At 38.3% G+C, this 16,980-nt stretch overlaps 1 protein-coding gene across 3 annotated transcripts in view; it reads right to left on the reverse strand.

Annotated features, from left to right (window-relative positions):
* VAPA (VAMP associated protein A) overlaps nucleotides 1-16,980 on the reverse strand; it is a 37,346-nt gene that overhangs the window by 6,753 nt on the left and 13,613 nt on the right. For 2 of the 3 annotated variants that reach the window (XM_060028664.1, XM_060028663.1), the window contains exons 2-4: nucleotides 12,377-12,529; nucleotides 9,459-9,562; nucleotides 8,852-8,932 (exon numbers count right to left, since the gene is read on the reverse strand). In XM_060028664.1, coding sequence (XP_059884647.1) covers nucleotides 8,852-8,932; nucleotides 9,459-9,562; nucleotides 12,377-12,529 — 338 coding nt within the window. Of the gene's footprint in view, nucleotides 1-1,129; nucleotides 1,265-8,851; nucleotides 8,933-9,458; nucleotides 9,563-12,376; nucleotides 12,530-16,980 lie in introns of all 3 variants that reach the window. The other variant, XM_060028665.1, reaches the window with a different exon arrangement.

A 16,980-nucleotide genomic window follows, 5' to 3' on the forward strand; every position in this document is an offset into this window, starting at 1 on the left:
TGGGATGGACAAAGGAGCCAAAGAATGTAAACACGAAGCTACATTCTCGTAACTCCTGTTAAGAGTAAGGGATCAAGTGTATTACAGGGAGGTAAAAGGCAAGGCCAAGAGCCACAGCAGGAAACTGTCAGAAGGCCTGAGTAAGGCCTTAACTGGGAAGAGGTAGTATTTGAATAATAAAGTTACCGAAGATATATTTTCACTCTGAACAACCCACTTACTCTTTTTCTCTAGGATCATGATTCCCAGAAGTAAATAACTAAAATCACAAAATTTTAAACGTATCAGACATTTAGATAGAGGATCAGGTTTTGTTTAAGCCTTAGTATACACATTCCCTGCAAAGTCAAATCAAAGTGTCAGCAGCCTGTTCAAACTGTGTGGTTCCCGGAGCTCCCAAGAAGCAGGAAATGAGAAAGGGAATCGTATAGCATCCAGGACACCACCAGGAGGTCACTGTCATCTACTGATGCGCTGGCATTGCACTTGAGTGAATGTTAAGTGTACATACACACACACACACACACACACACACACACACACACACACACACACACACACACGGAGATATGAATAAATTCAAATATGACCTAAGATCTTTAGGGCTTCTGCCACAAATTCTCCTACCCTGGGGCACTGTAAATAACTAACAATGACAGTTAAAGAAGGGTTAGTATTATTTGTACTGGATAAGAAAACATAAAGCAGTAATCTCATTTATCTTTTTTTTAAATATATAAACACAAATACTTGCCTGGAGAGTGATATTCACCAGCTCCCACCTTTACTGCTACACCTGCTGGTCTGTTCACATTTTTTTTAGAGGATGCTCCCCAAATCTCAGTGACAGGGAAAATTACACCAATTTCATAATAATGTTCCCACTTACATTTGTCCTGCTCACTACTGAGATTTTATTAAGTATGGTATTTGTTGTTATAGAACAGAATAGTTTGTATGCCTGGTTTTTAAGTGACTGTGGTTCTACTGTAATTTTAAACATATCTGACATTTTCAACTCTAATTCCTTCACAACACACAATAAACACCTCGTACGTGCTGGGTGACCACATCACCATAACCAGTGACACTGGCAGACTTGTCTATCTGTTAGCTCCCTGAAACAAACCTTCTGTTTCTCCTGTTTGAACACACTGAGTGCCCTGGGCTCATTCTTCGCGCTATAACTGGCAGGTGCTGCAACTGTGCTGTTGATGCTGCTTGGCGGAGCGACAGCCAGGGCCGGCCCCGGCGGAGCAATACCCTGAGGTGCAGGGGAAACACATTCTCAGATTCACACCAAGCTCTGACTTCTCCTGCGTGGGACTGGGAATGACTAACACAGAAATCATTAGGTTCTAAAACAATCACCTTATTCTATAAAGATGTGTTACGCATAAGAAATAATAATAATAAATAATAGCTATGTTAAAGCAAAAAATACAACACATTTCTCAACTTTTTCTATTAATTAGCTATAATCAACTTGCATTATGTTCACTAAATGTAGAAACCTTATTAAACTTAAGCCAGCCTCACGTTCTCCTAGAATGAGTACCCTCTGTGTGGCTCTTAATTTTTGTTACTACTCAATACTTGTCAGTACCTGAAGAACAAGCACTTCATATTTTCTTACCTTTGCTAACACTCTAACTGAACAATGTTAAAATGAATTTTTTCAAGGGTTCGAAAATTGCAATGATTTATAAACCTCTCCTGTATTCAACGACACCCCTCCCCAAACACATACACACACACACCCACTTACCCCCCAGGATCAAGAAACAAAGACACACAGAACATTCTAGTATTCCATTAGTATCTCCACAGTTCTCTTCCTATCTTCTCTAATTCCTTTAATACACATAAAAATAATACTATACAAAAAGGTTGGAGCAGACTCTGAAATAATACTTACTAAGGGCTTCCCTGGTGACACAGTGGTTAAGAATCCGCCTGCCAATGCAGGGGCACGGGTGCGATCCCTGGCCCGGGAAGATCCCACATGCCACAGAGCAACTAAGCCCATGCGCCACAACTACTGAGCCTGCACTCTAGAGCCCACAAGCCACAACTACTGAGCCTGCATGCCACAACTACTGAAGCCCACACGCCTAGAGCCTGTGCTCTGCAACAAGAGAAGTCACGACAATGAGAAGCCCGTGCACCACAACGAAGAGTAACCTCCGCTCACCGCAACTAGAGAAAGCCCACGCACATCAACAAAGACCCAATACAACCAAAAATAAAAACAAACAAATAAAATACTTACTGATATCCAGGTCATTGTACATAACTAAGACAACTCCATCTTACTTAATAATGCATTGTCCCCAATCTGTTCTTTGTCTCAACAGAAAATAATGTATATTTCATTACAAAAAGTCTTTATACATAGGGCCCCTGAAATTCCCTATTCTTAACAGTCCTTCAGGCTTCATTATGACAAGTATTTTTCCCTAGAAAATATGTCATTAACAGATAGATGTTAAATGGAGGGCATAAATGAAATGTAATAATTTTTCTAAATTTGGAAAATGTCAAGTAGAGTTGGTGGCCTAAAATAAACCAAAAAAAATTTTTATTTCAACATAAAGAATTGAAGAGGTTGTAAAACATCATAACAAGTTAATTAAAACCACACTCAATCCTAAAAAAAAACACAACCACTAACTGGACATTAGATTTCATAATATAGAGTTGATAATAACTAAAAAGAGCTAATAATTCACAGAACTCCAGTTTGTAAAATAGAAAGTAGTCGACACTCCAGTATCATCTGCGTCCAGCTATCAACAACCCAGGGAATGTGCTGAGCGGTTCTCAGTAGTAGCCCTGAACATAACTCATTTGAAGACTGTGGGCCATTACCTTACTGAAATGCACCCAGTCAAAGTCCTGCTGTCCCCGAGGACTAGGGGGACCACACACCTTAGTGCCTAAGGGCAGTATTAGTTAATGCCTGTTGTCCAGGAATAACTATTAATAGTACCTCTTTTTATTCTAAAATAAAAGGGTTCTTGGACTCCTAGGTCATTCTATGTATGATCCAAATCAGAGAGCTATTTTCCAAAAAGAAGCCCGTATTCTAATGATGGTTCCAAATAAATTAGGACTGTTTTATCACAAAAATGATCTCTTTAAACCATAAAAATAAAAACATGGACTCAACCACCATACTTCTAAAGCTGGCACCTTTCTTATCCTACAAGATGACTAAAAACTTCAATCATTTTCTGAGTTATATATTCAGTATCAAGGTCCTAAAAAACCTAAAGAAATCAACAAAATAATAACACAGCCGTTTCCAACTGTCTTTAGAGACAGTAAATGCCCAAGAACTAACAGCATACCTAAAAAGATCCAGATCCTCAAACAGGGAAAGGTGTACTTACATAAGGTACTTAACTGCCTGTCTACTTCTTTTGAGGGCTCGGGGAGGTGGGCGAGGAGCTGCGGGCAGGGGTGAGAGTGGGATGGGGTACCCAACATAAGAAACACTGAATCAACAGCACGTTTTGCTACCTGCTACCTACACCAACTCTGAGAAGAAAGTATCAATAACCATGATAGCTATTGTGCTATCTAACTGCTTTGGATGCAAACCAAATTTTTCTAAGTTGATTACTAAAGATCATAAATTCTGATGAGCAACTCTTTGGAGTAAATGTGTAACTGAACATGGGCTTCTCCACTGGGCCTGCGCGTCCGGAGCCTGAGCTCCGCAACGGGAGGGGCCACAACGGTGAGAGGCCCGCGTACCGCAAAAAAAAAAAAAAAAAACTAAACTGAAGTTTGCTTAAATTAACAAACTTTTTAAAACATATTGACAAACTAAAATAAATAAGGGGTCAAACCATGTCACTATAGGAATTTACTAACAGCAATCGTGACTATATAAACTAAAAAATATATTTTGTACTCTACTTCTAAAAATACAGGCTGCCAACAGTTCTCATATTTCTGTGAATCTTGCACATTTAGAAATGTGTTTTCCTTGAATAAGGGCGTTTCATCTTTAATCAATTTGTGTAGTCAGGATTCAGCTTCATATGGCATCTTACCAATTTGTCTGTAGTAAACTGACAAACTTTATCTAGGTAAAACACTACTCAATGATGCCCTAATTTCCTAACAGACAAAGTTCATACTAAACTGAAGACAGACATACAGAAAAAGGATATTAAGTAATTTCGTAACTGTATCTATGGATACTAGAAAGAAATCAGTATGTTAGAGATACTATGGTCTTTAAGCAGTTTCATCAACTTCATCTGTAGACAATACTAAACCAGAAATGGCAAGATACCATTAGGGTCTTACCAACAGGGTTTTATTACCACATGAATAAAGTATTAGAAAAGAGGTGTTTTATGTGTGTGTGTGTGTGTGTGTGTAAAAGGTTTCATCTTTTTTTTTTTTTTTTTTTTTGCAGTACTTGGGCCTCGCACCGTCGTGGCCTCTCCCGTTGCGGAGCTCAGGCTCCGGACGCGCAGGCCCAGCGGCCATGGCCCACGGGCCCAGCCGCTCCGCGGCACGCGGGATCCTCCCGGACCGGGGCACGAACCCGCGTCCCCTGCATCGGCAGGCGGACTCCCAACCACTGCGCCACCAGGGAAGCCCAAAGGTTTCATCTTTAATCATTATAACAAATACACAAAAACTTTATATATTTTATACTATTATAAACACTCCAGATTTGGTTACTCTGAGGTTTCACATTTTCTGTAAAGGATGCGATGCAACAGTAAGCTTATGACTTGACAGGAAGTCACTAATCAACAATTCGGACAGCACCAGGTCTGTACCAGGCTGCGCCCACTTAAGTGATCCCTCAGTAATGGGGATTTCTCGTAGAACCTGCAGGTTAGCAGCTCCACAAGAATGAGCTTACACAGGAACGGCGTTTCCAAAAGTGTATTTTACAGAACATCTGGCATTCCATGGGAAGTTAATTGCATTATATGAAACAAAAAAGAAATACTAGGTTAATCAGATTTTCTTTATTCAGAGCCTTTAATGTGCAAATATGCAGTGTGCTTATTTATAGCGTTTTTCCAAACTCATCTGACCACAGAGCCCTTCCAAACCAACACATTCTGGCAAACACCGCCTCATAAAAACACAGCTGTATTTCAGCCCTTCTTTTTAACATGCACATTAATCAATTACGGCCACCTCTAGTATAGATACAAATATTTTTGCACATTTGAATTATATAAATCTGATATACTGAAATATTAAAAGTCTCATTTTATGTGCCAAACCTGAAATGTGAATTCCAAACACTTAAAAATGTCCATCAAGAAGCATAACAGCAAAGCTAAGAAGCCATATGAGTTGCTATATTCCAACAGCACTGCAGCTGGTTCACAAGAGGACCTGCCCATTCTTCTCCGTTAGTGTTGGATTTTACACAATTTGAATTATCCAAGAGCTTCAAGAACATAACCCAACCATTAAACACAATCACAACACCTCAAAAAATAAAAGGATGAGCATCATCTTATGTGATTTATGTGATACTGACTAATTTCACCATTAAAATTTTACCATTAAAAGTGCCTTCAACTGACAATCAGGCCTCCACTAGAATCTTGGCCAAAAGAATGGTTTGATAGGAATTCTCACAAAACTAAAAATCACTGTCTTACTCCCAGTGCCCAGCTTGTGGTCTTGAAATACCATCTCCCACTGAAAGGACCCAGGGCTTGAAGAAATGTCTAATCCCAGGTCTGAGCCTGGAAGTATCTTGCCATATTAGACATGAAGGAAATTACCAAAGACTACTAAGGTGAAAGGACTCAGGAGCCGGCTACTAGCCAATCTGATCACCAATACAATAACTGCAAGGGGTTGAAACAGTAGGAAGTTTAAGTCCATGAGTCCATAACAACACGGCAAAGAGGGAAGGGAAGGAAAGGAAGGAGGACAGAAAGCTGACTGTACATCATCAGAGGGACACTGTAACCAACTCATTTTTTGAAAGCCTATAACTTAAGAGAAAGCTTTAGAACTCCACCATTGAATGAATCAGCGGGTATCAGATGAGCTCCAGTTACTCTCTAACTAATACAATGAAGCAGTAATGACAAAGTCACCATTACACAACCTTGAATGAATCAATGGACTTAAACTGTATTTACTCACTTCCAACTGCACTGACATTTGGGGCTGGAGAATCTTTGTTGTGGGGACAGTCCTGTGCATTGTAGGAAGCTGAGCAGCATCCCCGGCCCCTACCCACTAGACGTCTGTAGGCCCCTCCACATTAGCTGTGACAACCAAAAATGTCTCCAGACACTGACAACTGTCCCGTTGGGGGGCAAACCACCCCTGGCTGGGACCACTCATCTACACACTGCACACCAACGGCTGCTAACTTCAAAACAAAAAAAATCAGACATTAGGTACCTCCCTGAGAGAACAGATAACCACCTACAAAGTAGTCTTGCCTCTCCCTCACCGCAAAAATAAGCCTCAATTTAATCAAGTCTCTAGATCCAATGACAGGAAATACCAAAGACAGCAGAGAAGTTAAAAGATACCTGAAGGATGCAATCAGCAAAATCTAGTCCGTGGGAAAGTCTACAGGACAAACTCGGTTTCTTTAATAAATAATTTACAAGAGAAAAACAGAGGGAATCTATAGATTAAGAGACTTAAGAAACATACCATCCAATAGCAGTATGTGGACTTTATTTTGATTTCAAATCAAACAAACTGCAAAAAAACAAATGTTTAGGGCTTCCCTGGTGGCGCAGTGGTTGAGAGTCTGCCTGCCGATGCAGGGGACATGAGTTCATGCCCCGGTCCGGGAAGATCCCACACGCCACGAAGTGGCTAGGCCCGTAAGCCATGGCCGCTGAGCCTGCGTGTCTGGAGCCTGTGCTCCGCAACGGGAGAGGCCACAACAGTGAGAGGCCCGCGTACCGCAAAAAAAAAAAAAAAAAAAGAGATGAATGGATAAAGAAGTTGTGGTATATATATACAGACTGGAATATACAGATACAATGGAATATTATTTCAGCCATTTAAAAAAAGGAAATCCTGCCATTTGTGACAACATGGACGAAACTTTAAGGGCATTATGCTAAGTGAAATAAGTCAAGGAAAGACAAATACTGTATGAGCTCACTTATGCATGGAATCTTAAAACAAAACAACAAAGCCCCAAACTTGTAGAAAGAGATCAGGTTTGTGGTTACCAGAAGCGGGGAACGGCGAGGAAGGACTGGATGAAGGGTGCCAGAAGGTACAAAATTGAAGATAAACAAGAACTGGGGATGTAATGTACTACATGCTGACTCTAGCTAACACCACTGTTTGGTATATTGACAGCTGTTAAGTGAGCAGACCTTAAGAGTTCCCATCAGAGGGGGAAAAACTTTTTTTTTGGGTAGCTATATGAGATGGTGGATGTTAACTAAACTTACTGTAGTAATCATTCCACAATATATGTAACACTAGTGTTTATGCTGACACCTTAAACTTATACAGTGCTGTATGTCAACTATAGCTCAATAAAACTAGAAATAAAATAAGTCAACCGAGATGAATGTGCTCTTTTCTTGGTTCCAATAATAAGAGTTATGCAAGCTATTAGCGTCCTGGCAGCCTAGCAAAAGAGAAAGTAAACTCCAAATGGGAAGCATCAACATGCCATCAAAATCTCACTTTCCAGTAACAACATATGTATTCACATTTTTTTGTTTTTGGCAAATATTTCAAAATCCCTTTAATAAGGCATTAAAAACACAATAAATGATTTGGTCAACACCTAATTACCATTCAGGCACTTCTTCATTTCAGCTTACCCTAAGAGTAACACAACAATTGACCCCACGTATTTAATCTGCAAGTTTACTTTTCAATAGGGCAAATGGCCTCCAGAGCAAAGAAAAAAGTCATGTAAAATTATAATCTGATTGTGCCAAACAATTCTATTTATCCATATTATTTTATATGTTAAATCACACACACAAAAACCTACTTACCCTTCAAGCCCCTCCTACAAACCACAGAAAAAAATTCAAATTTGCGTTTCAGAAAAGGAATAAAGTGACCACAACCCATTCTATAAGACTACCTTTTAGGGCTTCCCTGGTGGCGCAGCGGTTGAGAGTCCGCCTGCCGATGCAGGGGACACGGGTTCGTGCCCCGGTCTGCGAAGATCCCACATGCCGCGGAGCAGCTGGGCCCGTGAGCCATGGCCACTGAGCCTGCGCGTCCGAAGCCTGTGCTCCGCAACGGGAGAGGCCACAACAGTGAGAGGCCCGCATACCACAAAAAAAAAAGACTACTTTTTAAACTCCATGCACATACACTTCAGCCCCTCAAATTGTATTTGCCTCACACTAATCAAAAAGCAACATAAAAATTATTTACTAAGGAATAAAATCAGATGTATTTTGATCAATAGTGAACAAAATATCTGGAAATAGCCAAATTTGGAATAAACTGTTTGTCCATGTAAATTAAATCTTATCCCCAGACTGCAGGTATATAGTTGCCAAAAAGTGGTTTATGTCTGTAATTTAATTATATTTATGTATACACATGTCTCATTCTAACAAAGAACTTGAAGTGGTTTAAGTAGCAAAATTTTGGTAGAATTAGGCGGTTCTTCTCCATCATCCAGCTTGTATCTAAAAGTATTTTTCTTCTTGAACAAAATGTTATGAAATGAAAAGAGCATATACACATTAAGTTTTTAAAAACCGTAAACACTGAGTCTGAAAGTGGAACAGCCATATCACACAATCACAAAGGCCAAAACCAGAAGCAGAATTCAATCTCAAAGTAACTGAGAGCTTAATAGCTTCCAATTTTCTTATATTTTCCTACTTACCAATTTATCATTTTCATTGGGCATTTCAAATACACATCTCAATTTAGAATCCATCAATTCATCGGGTTTTGCCTCTTTCCACTGAAAGCAAACAAAACCAAACAATGAGACAGAGGAGATACAATGGGGACAAATAGGTTTCGCCTCAAGGGACAACTGAGGGTTAGTGTAGCTGCCGTGCGTGTCTGTGTGTGTGTGTGTGTGTGTGTGTGTGTGTGTGCGCGCGCGTGCGCAGGGGGTTCCCCAGGTCAGCCAGGACTACAGCTGCCTGTACACACTGCGTTATTCTCACCCACCACAGGTACCGGCAATGCCACAGAACTTCCTATAGAACCCTACGAAGAGCTACTATCACAATCCATTAAAATCACACTAACAGCCCTAGAGATTACAGGACTTCACTCTTAATAGCAGCACCTCGAAACTGTCTCTAAGGCGTACTATTTCAAAATTCCTTCGTTCTTGAAATGAGTCAGGGTTATCTGTAGTGAACAGATTTACAGATTTTGTTAATTTTAAAAACCAGGTTTCTCAATGGAGAACTAAACAAAACCCACAGTTTAAACAACATTTCCCCAGACAACTTCTGTTCAACTTCTCTACTCACCACGGCTTCCATATCTGAAATGTTTGGTGGAGCAAAGATGGTCTGTACCATAAACTTGTGTTTACTCTTCTCATTGGGGTCATAGTCAAAAGGCTGCAGCATTACTAAAGAAGAAGAAAGGACACATGACAGTGACTTCTGCATTTGTTTGCTTCTTTGCATTCCTAGTACTCACTAATTTGCAAATTTAAAGAAAACCAGGAAAGGCGCGAGAAACCACACACTGGATTATTTACAGTAAGGATCCAGAAACAACTTTATGGTTTCCAATTATTTTTAAACTGTCTACCTTTCTGATTTGCTAAGTCTTTAACAACCCATAAAATAAACAAATGTCTACTAAAAATAAATAAATATCCATCTATGATTGCCCTCTCTAAACTTAAGTTTGGAAATTTTTCAAAACTTTGCCAACATTAACTATTAAAATGCCTATAAACTCAAAATCTAGTAAATTGCCTATTAAAACCACGTATAATATAAACTTAGGTTTCACATTAGTATTTAGTGATAACAGCTCTTAAAATTAGACAACTGAAGTATTTATAGAAGAAATTCTAAGTAACATAAAAACTCACTACCATATATTAGTGTTCTGATATAACTAATTTTTCTAAAATAGATTTTAAATACACACCTATTCAAGAAGAGTTTATTAATTTGTTTAAATGAGTCTAGGACAACAAAGTGTACAAGGAAACCATACAGCCTCATGATTTCTAAACTTTTTCCAGCTTCCTAATAATTATATTCAAATTTTTTTCTGAAGTATTTATGATTTTCAGTGGCCTACAAGAGGGTTTTTAGATGTTCCATGTGGTTTAAAATTATGTAATATAAATCTAATAAGAGAATATAATGAATCAGCAATTGTACACAATATGTATACAATATTGTGGAGATTACTTCCCTAATATTTAGATTATTTCTAAGATAGACAGATGTCAACATTTTCAAAAAGACAGATGAAATGAAGCAAATGTAAGAAATATCAATTATATAAGAACATCTTCTTTATAAGGTATGTCTGAGAAGTCCATTAACTCCCATCATGGTTAAAAAAAAATTTTTAAGGGCCAAATATACAGCTGTAGAAAATGCACAGGATAAACGCCCAGAACCCAGATAAAGCACAGTGTATCTCCAGGAACACCCTTCACTGAACAACCACCCTACGCTATTCACTAGAAACTGGATAGAAAGAAAACTTCAAACATGGTTGTGACTTTATGACAGTCATACTTCTAAGGCTACAGACCATGTAACAAGAGGAAGACAATCTTAGCACAGATTAAAGGAGTAAATCCATAAAGGTGCATGCTAAAGGGAGAGAGAGGGAGAAAAAGAGAGAGTATGCAGACAGAGTCAATCAGGGAAGGCTGCTGGAGGAAGCGTGGCTGGAGTGCCTGCTCACCCGGAAAGGCACTGCACTGAACACTGGAGTGCCAGTTCTCAGTGGAGGAGAGGGATCAAGGGTGTGCATGGAAACAGTAACTGGTGTGTAAAGAGTTTTTAGTAAGTCAGGTGCTCAATACAAGGGGCTTATGTGAGAGAAAGGGCTTTGAGAAGTATACAGGTTCTTAAGAAACATTAATACAGTAAAACTTCAGAAAGCTAGAATCCTAAAGAAAAAGTCCTTCTGAATAGTTCCATGGATTCCTAGGGATATAGCTGTTTGCACCAAAATCTATTTTTAACCATGTGGATAGAAATAATTTTATCTTCTTCCAATTGAGCTAAAAAGGCTTGTGGACTTAGAGAGCAACTTCCAGAACACTCGTTGCCAACTCTTCTTATTGCCCACCCATCTTCCCCGTGAACTGACAGTTCGGCCAGACAAACATGAAAGCAGGCCTGCCAGGCCACCACACAAGACTCACTAAAAGCATCTTCTCTAGGCCCTCCTAGCTCTGAGTTTGGGAATACAGTTACTGAGGGAGGATTAAGTGCCCCAAGAACTCTGACGTCTGTCCTTGACTGCCTCTGCAGTCAGGTTCCACTGATGAACATCTCAGTGAGCCTGCCCCGGGCGCTCACTCTTTGTATAAGTTTCTGTTTTTAATCCGCTGTGGGCTTGAAAACTAGAAAACTGATACAGAATTATTTTCATATTTTAGGAATACCTATCAGGATTACGCAGGCATGTTTTGTTTTGTTTAACATACACATGTCTAGGTTGTGTCCCCAGAGATTCTAATCTGCAAAGGTCTGCGTGTGTTCCTGCTCTCTGTGCAATTACAGCAGAGCTTCACAGAGGTGAGAACTACTGCTAGAAAATACGAGTAAATGGTCTCTGTGTGAGGCCTGAGAAGTTCTCCCATAAGTAAACTACATCCTCCTACTTGCTTCCTATCACTCTGCTATGTTAGACGGTATCATGAAAGGATATCGTCAGGGAAGTCTGAGGGCATTAACTCTGGCACCAGCACAGACTCCACGGCAGGAGTAAGCAATCCACACATGGAAGGAACCAAGCACACTCCCTGGACTACAAGTAAACACAAAAGGGGGTGACAAAACTAAAGTTTTCAAGTGCGGGACACTGTTGGCATTAACAATAAAAGGCAGAAAGACGCATCTAAGTTTACAACTATTGGCAAAAAAGAGGCACTGTACATTTTTAAGCAAAAGATTTAGGATAACACCTCCACAGCTGCATGCAATACGTAACAACAGCTAGAGATCTGAATGAATGAGGATGAGCAATCACAAAAATGATACAACATTTCAAAGACAAAATAATAAGGGCAGAGAATGTGGCAGTAAGCTGTAGAAATAAAGAACAGATATAACATTTTTTGAACGACAGTAACTGCTTACAAACTGACCACATACACCCTCACCCCAAGATAAGACATTTCCTGCAGCAGTTTGCATATAGTAAAAGAACAGCATAAATTCAGGACATGGTTTGCTACCTGAAACAGTCACAGTCAACCCTGGGTCAATAATTCCACTGTTGGGCCTCACACAGTATCGACGAGGTGCTGTAGTCTTCACTTTGAAACACACCTTTCTATCCGATGGATTTCGCAACTTAAGATTTGTAGTGACTACATCTGTGAAGGGGCCTGTAAGGTTTAAAAACCAAAAACAGGGAAAAAAAAATTTTAATTGGATTCACACACAGACACACACAAGCAGAATTCAAAACTGGATGCACATAACCTCAATTTTATATAGAGTATGTACTGAAAGTCTGTGTACCTAAATATACCTCCAGGTATACACACACAAAGGAGTTTTATTTTCTTCTTCATTCCTTACCAGACTTTATAAAATCACTACATGAACATGTATTGTTTCTATCAAATAAAATATATTTTTAAAGTTTCAATTTATGAAATAAGCCCAAAATTGTATTCCTAGAGTATGCTCTTACCACATGACTGAAAAGATCGGGATTTCCAGTGGTCTGCAAACCAATGCCAATCTTCAGATTCACCTGACAGAGCCGACCACAAAACCTCTCCATCAGAAGCCGACGAACCCAATGACAGGGTGCTCTTGCTTCACCTCAACTAAGTTTGATCCCTTCACTCGTTCATTCTTTCACTCACATATTTGTCAAGTGTTTATTAAGAGCACTGTGTCAAATGCTCTACATACAAAGTTTTTTTTAAGCTTTGATTCTACACCCAAACATAAAACTGCAAAACAAAGAACCCAAAAGGTGATGCAGTCCTGCCTGAATTAAATAAGTCCTAAACCATTTTTTGTTTAAAAAAGGGGGGAGTGAGGTGTGGAGAAACAGTACCGCCACTTTTGTTCTTGGCGGAAGAAAAGCCTAAAGATATTTTATACAGGTTTAGACAGTAAACTGAATACCTGTTAATTTGGAGACTGAAGATAAATATGTCTCAATGGAAGCAACAACCACACACTTCTAACTAACCCAAAAGCAATTTTCAGTGGTTTCTAAAACAATTAATTTTAAGTTATACTTTTAAAAAAAAAAAGCTAGAAGGCTGAAATCAAAGACAACTATTATAAAGGCTATCTTTCCTTTATTAAATAAACCAGAAAAAGTATGTCTTTTAAAACTTTAAAATATTTCTAGTTTAGAGTCCAGACTGAGAAGATTCCCCAACTCTGCCAGATAAAGTTTCCCATTTTGCTGAAGACTGGAAAATTATCTTAGACAAAGGCTTGAAGGGGAACAACAGACAGACAATGCAGAGGCACTAGGAAGAGAGCAGGGGCTGAAAGTAGACCTGCCTGATGCAAGGAGAGGAAAAGAAGAGACTTGAAATGAAAGGCACTTATTTCAGGTCCTAGGAAATGAATTAATTTTATCCTATGCTTAAAGTTTGTGAGTTGTAAGATATTTTCTAAAAAAATAAAGATTTGGAACTGGGATAAAAGGGAAGAGACAGAAATAAGAGAACATTAGAAGAAAGCATATAAAGGCAGAGAACCAGTTATGGAAAAAATTCTAATGTGGAATAGGCATTTAAATCAACAAGTACACATTTTTAAAAAATATATATACAATATATATAAGAACCACAATCTTTTGGATAGCTTGCTTGAATTATATGGTCAAGTTAATCACTGCATTTATATATTATTTTACATCCTTTGCTGCTTCTTCAATCCCAACTGCTTGCATTTTTTGGCTAGCAGCTAACTACCCCACCATACACTGGCCCGGGGGAGTGAAGGGGAAAGCTCCAATCTGTCCATTTTGCTGCGTGAATCCACAAAATCATTGGCTAAAGACACATTTTAAACTATTAAAACTACGAGTTTTAAAGACATAGATTCCATTTCTTAACATTCTGAAAATCCATAAATTACTACAGATAACTGAGAATGTGTACATGTTTATGTGACTATTTCGACTAGGATTTTAACATTAGCATTAAGTATAAATTTATTTTTTAAAGCTTCTTAGTAAAATAACAAAGGAAACATTTTACAAAATTTTAATTTTGAAAAATCCTGTATTTTTATAACAATTACATAAGTTTCAATTCGTAATTTTAAATTCAATTTTTTTAATTTCCCCAATTTTAGAGGAAAGTACCAACTATCCAAAACAAGGTAAAATAACTGATTTTTTAAACTGACTTAGAAAATGACGATGTGTCAATTTTCATCAACATATGAATTCTGAAACAGTACTTACATTTTATGTTGCCCAAAAGGGATTATAAATCTTAAATAATAGATTGTGGTCTTTCTAGACATAAAAATGAAGATAATATGTCAAAAGAAAAAAATTCCACCAATTCAAAAGCCAAATTCTTTACTGAATATGTTAACCTTATCAGTAAAATGTAAAATTACCTACAATAAAGCCACCTAACAAATGAATTTGAAATTTTCTACTCCACTGTGTCCCTCTAACCAAGCCTCTCACAGTAAGGGTTGCTCCCAGCAGCCAGTTCAGAGTCTGAGCCCATTTTCCTGGTTAAGATGCAAAATCAGCAAGTACTAATGACCACTAGCATAATAACCAGATTTAATTGCTTGAAGAGGTCTTAGGCAGAAACATCTGTTCCACCTTTGTGGGTCACAGAAACTCTTTAAGAATCTCATGAAAACTATATACTAACCCAGAAAAACATACACAGGCAAATATTCACAACAATTTTACCTTGGGTTTTTCTGGAGGGTGAGGGTGAGATGGGGCGATCTGGGGTGGGGGTGTATCGTGGATTCCTGGAGCCTGCAGGTTAAACAGACCCGATAGAATCTACCCTTACAGGCCCTCAAAAATAGAGGGAAAGTTATGTAATATATCTGCTACAACACAAGCCTAAATCCAGGGTAATACTGCCACTGTCAGGTACTTCTGTCTGACATTAGGACTGGGTGGTGCTACTGTTGTGGGGTGGGGGGTAGAGAGGAACAGGATGTTAGACATTTCACAACCCGGGTAGATCCATGCAATCAAGTACAGTATTAGGCCCCCATCCCACCAGATCTTCACATACCCCTCCAGAAATCCACACTGGTTAAAAAAAAAAAAAAAAACCTCTTTCCCAGAAATACATCTATTGTATAAAACAAGAAACCTTTTTCTCTTTCCCTAAAATTCTGAAAGGTGAGTTCACCATTACAGAAAATTATTCTACCAACAGCAATGTCACTCAGGACACTTAAATTCCTACAAACATCTGGTCCAGTCAGCACACATGTATGGGTGACACATTCACATGATTCTACCCACATGCATAAATACTCTCTTGCCCTTATTTCAAAATGTTAGAGAAAACCCTCTATCAGATAACTCCTCCCTTAACCTCCCTTAAATCCAAACTCATTTATTTAAGTAGGTTACAGGGATCTGGCTAATTCATTAGTCTTCTACTATAGTCATGCCCAAACATTTACACACCAAAATGCATATTTCATCACAAATTCACTTTCTTCTCCTTTATGTTACATTAGGGCATTATATTAAAAAATTTTAACTGTGTATGTTGGTATGTAATTTTATATATGAATTTCACTTCAGGATGGAAAAATGGGCATTACAAAATATAAAATATCAAAATGGGATATCGTGTCAAATAAGGTTAAAAACCACTGCATTATATCAATAATTTCCTGCTTTACTAACATCCCCTGCAATGCTTAGGTGCTTAAACCATTAAGAAAAACAAGTAAATGGTTACCATAAAAATCAGGAGTTAACTTTGCAGGGAGAAAGTACTAGGAGAGCTTTGCAACACACAAGTTCTATTTCTGAACCTGAGCAGTGACTGCAGAGCTACTAACTTCTTGATAATTCTTTAAACTGTACATATTTTTCTTTTATGAAAAACAGTAAAGATTTTTGTTTTTGTTTTTAAGAAAAGCTGACCCTTGGTGTAAGCTTAAAAAAAAAACTGAAAGAAAAGTGAAAAGCGGTGTTTTGATGAAAAAGTGAAACATTCGAAGCAACTTATATAGGAAATAAATACTCACGTTTTGAGGATTTCTAAAACTTAATCCCTGTAATTGAAGAAAATCCTGCCATTTGTCCAATATAAATGCTTAGTTTATCATTTAGAAACAATCACTACAACAGTCCATTTTATGATTATTTGATTGTAAACTACTCACCAACCACAGGTACCACCTGATACTTCCTACTTCACAGATGAAATTTCACTGTTTATATGTAAAAATATACCATATAAAACAGAATTCCACACAATACAGATAACATTTACTTGAACTCTTTTACTGAAAAAACAGAATTAAATTTTAAAACTCCACCTTTTAACTACACAGGCTGCCCTCCTTCAATCTCCCACGCCACTTCCTGTCACTAAGTATTCTATCCTCGCTCTACTACATTATCATTCCCAGTAAGCCAAAGTCCTATTCTCAGTCCCAAATTCTAACAGATGGAAATGTAACATACATAAATACGGTCCCTGTATTAAAAAGTTTGGAAAAAACTTGGAACTTCAAAAACGTAGGAAAAGTTTAGGGCAGCTCACCCAGAAGTATGTCCTAAGTGAGACTAGCCTGACTCCTTTACCTAAATATATATTTCCGGCATGAAACGCTGTATACCTAAAAT

Source organism: Delphinus delphis, chromosome 13 (genome assembly GCF_949987515.2).
Source record: "Delphinus delphis chromosome 13, mDelDel1.2, whole genome shotgun sequence".
Lineage (NCBI taxonomy): Eukaryota > Metazoa > Chordata > Mammalia > Artiodactyla > Delphinidae > Delphinus > Delphinus delphis.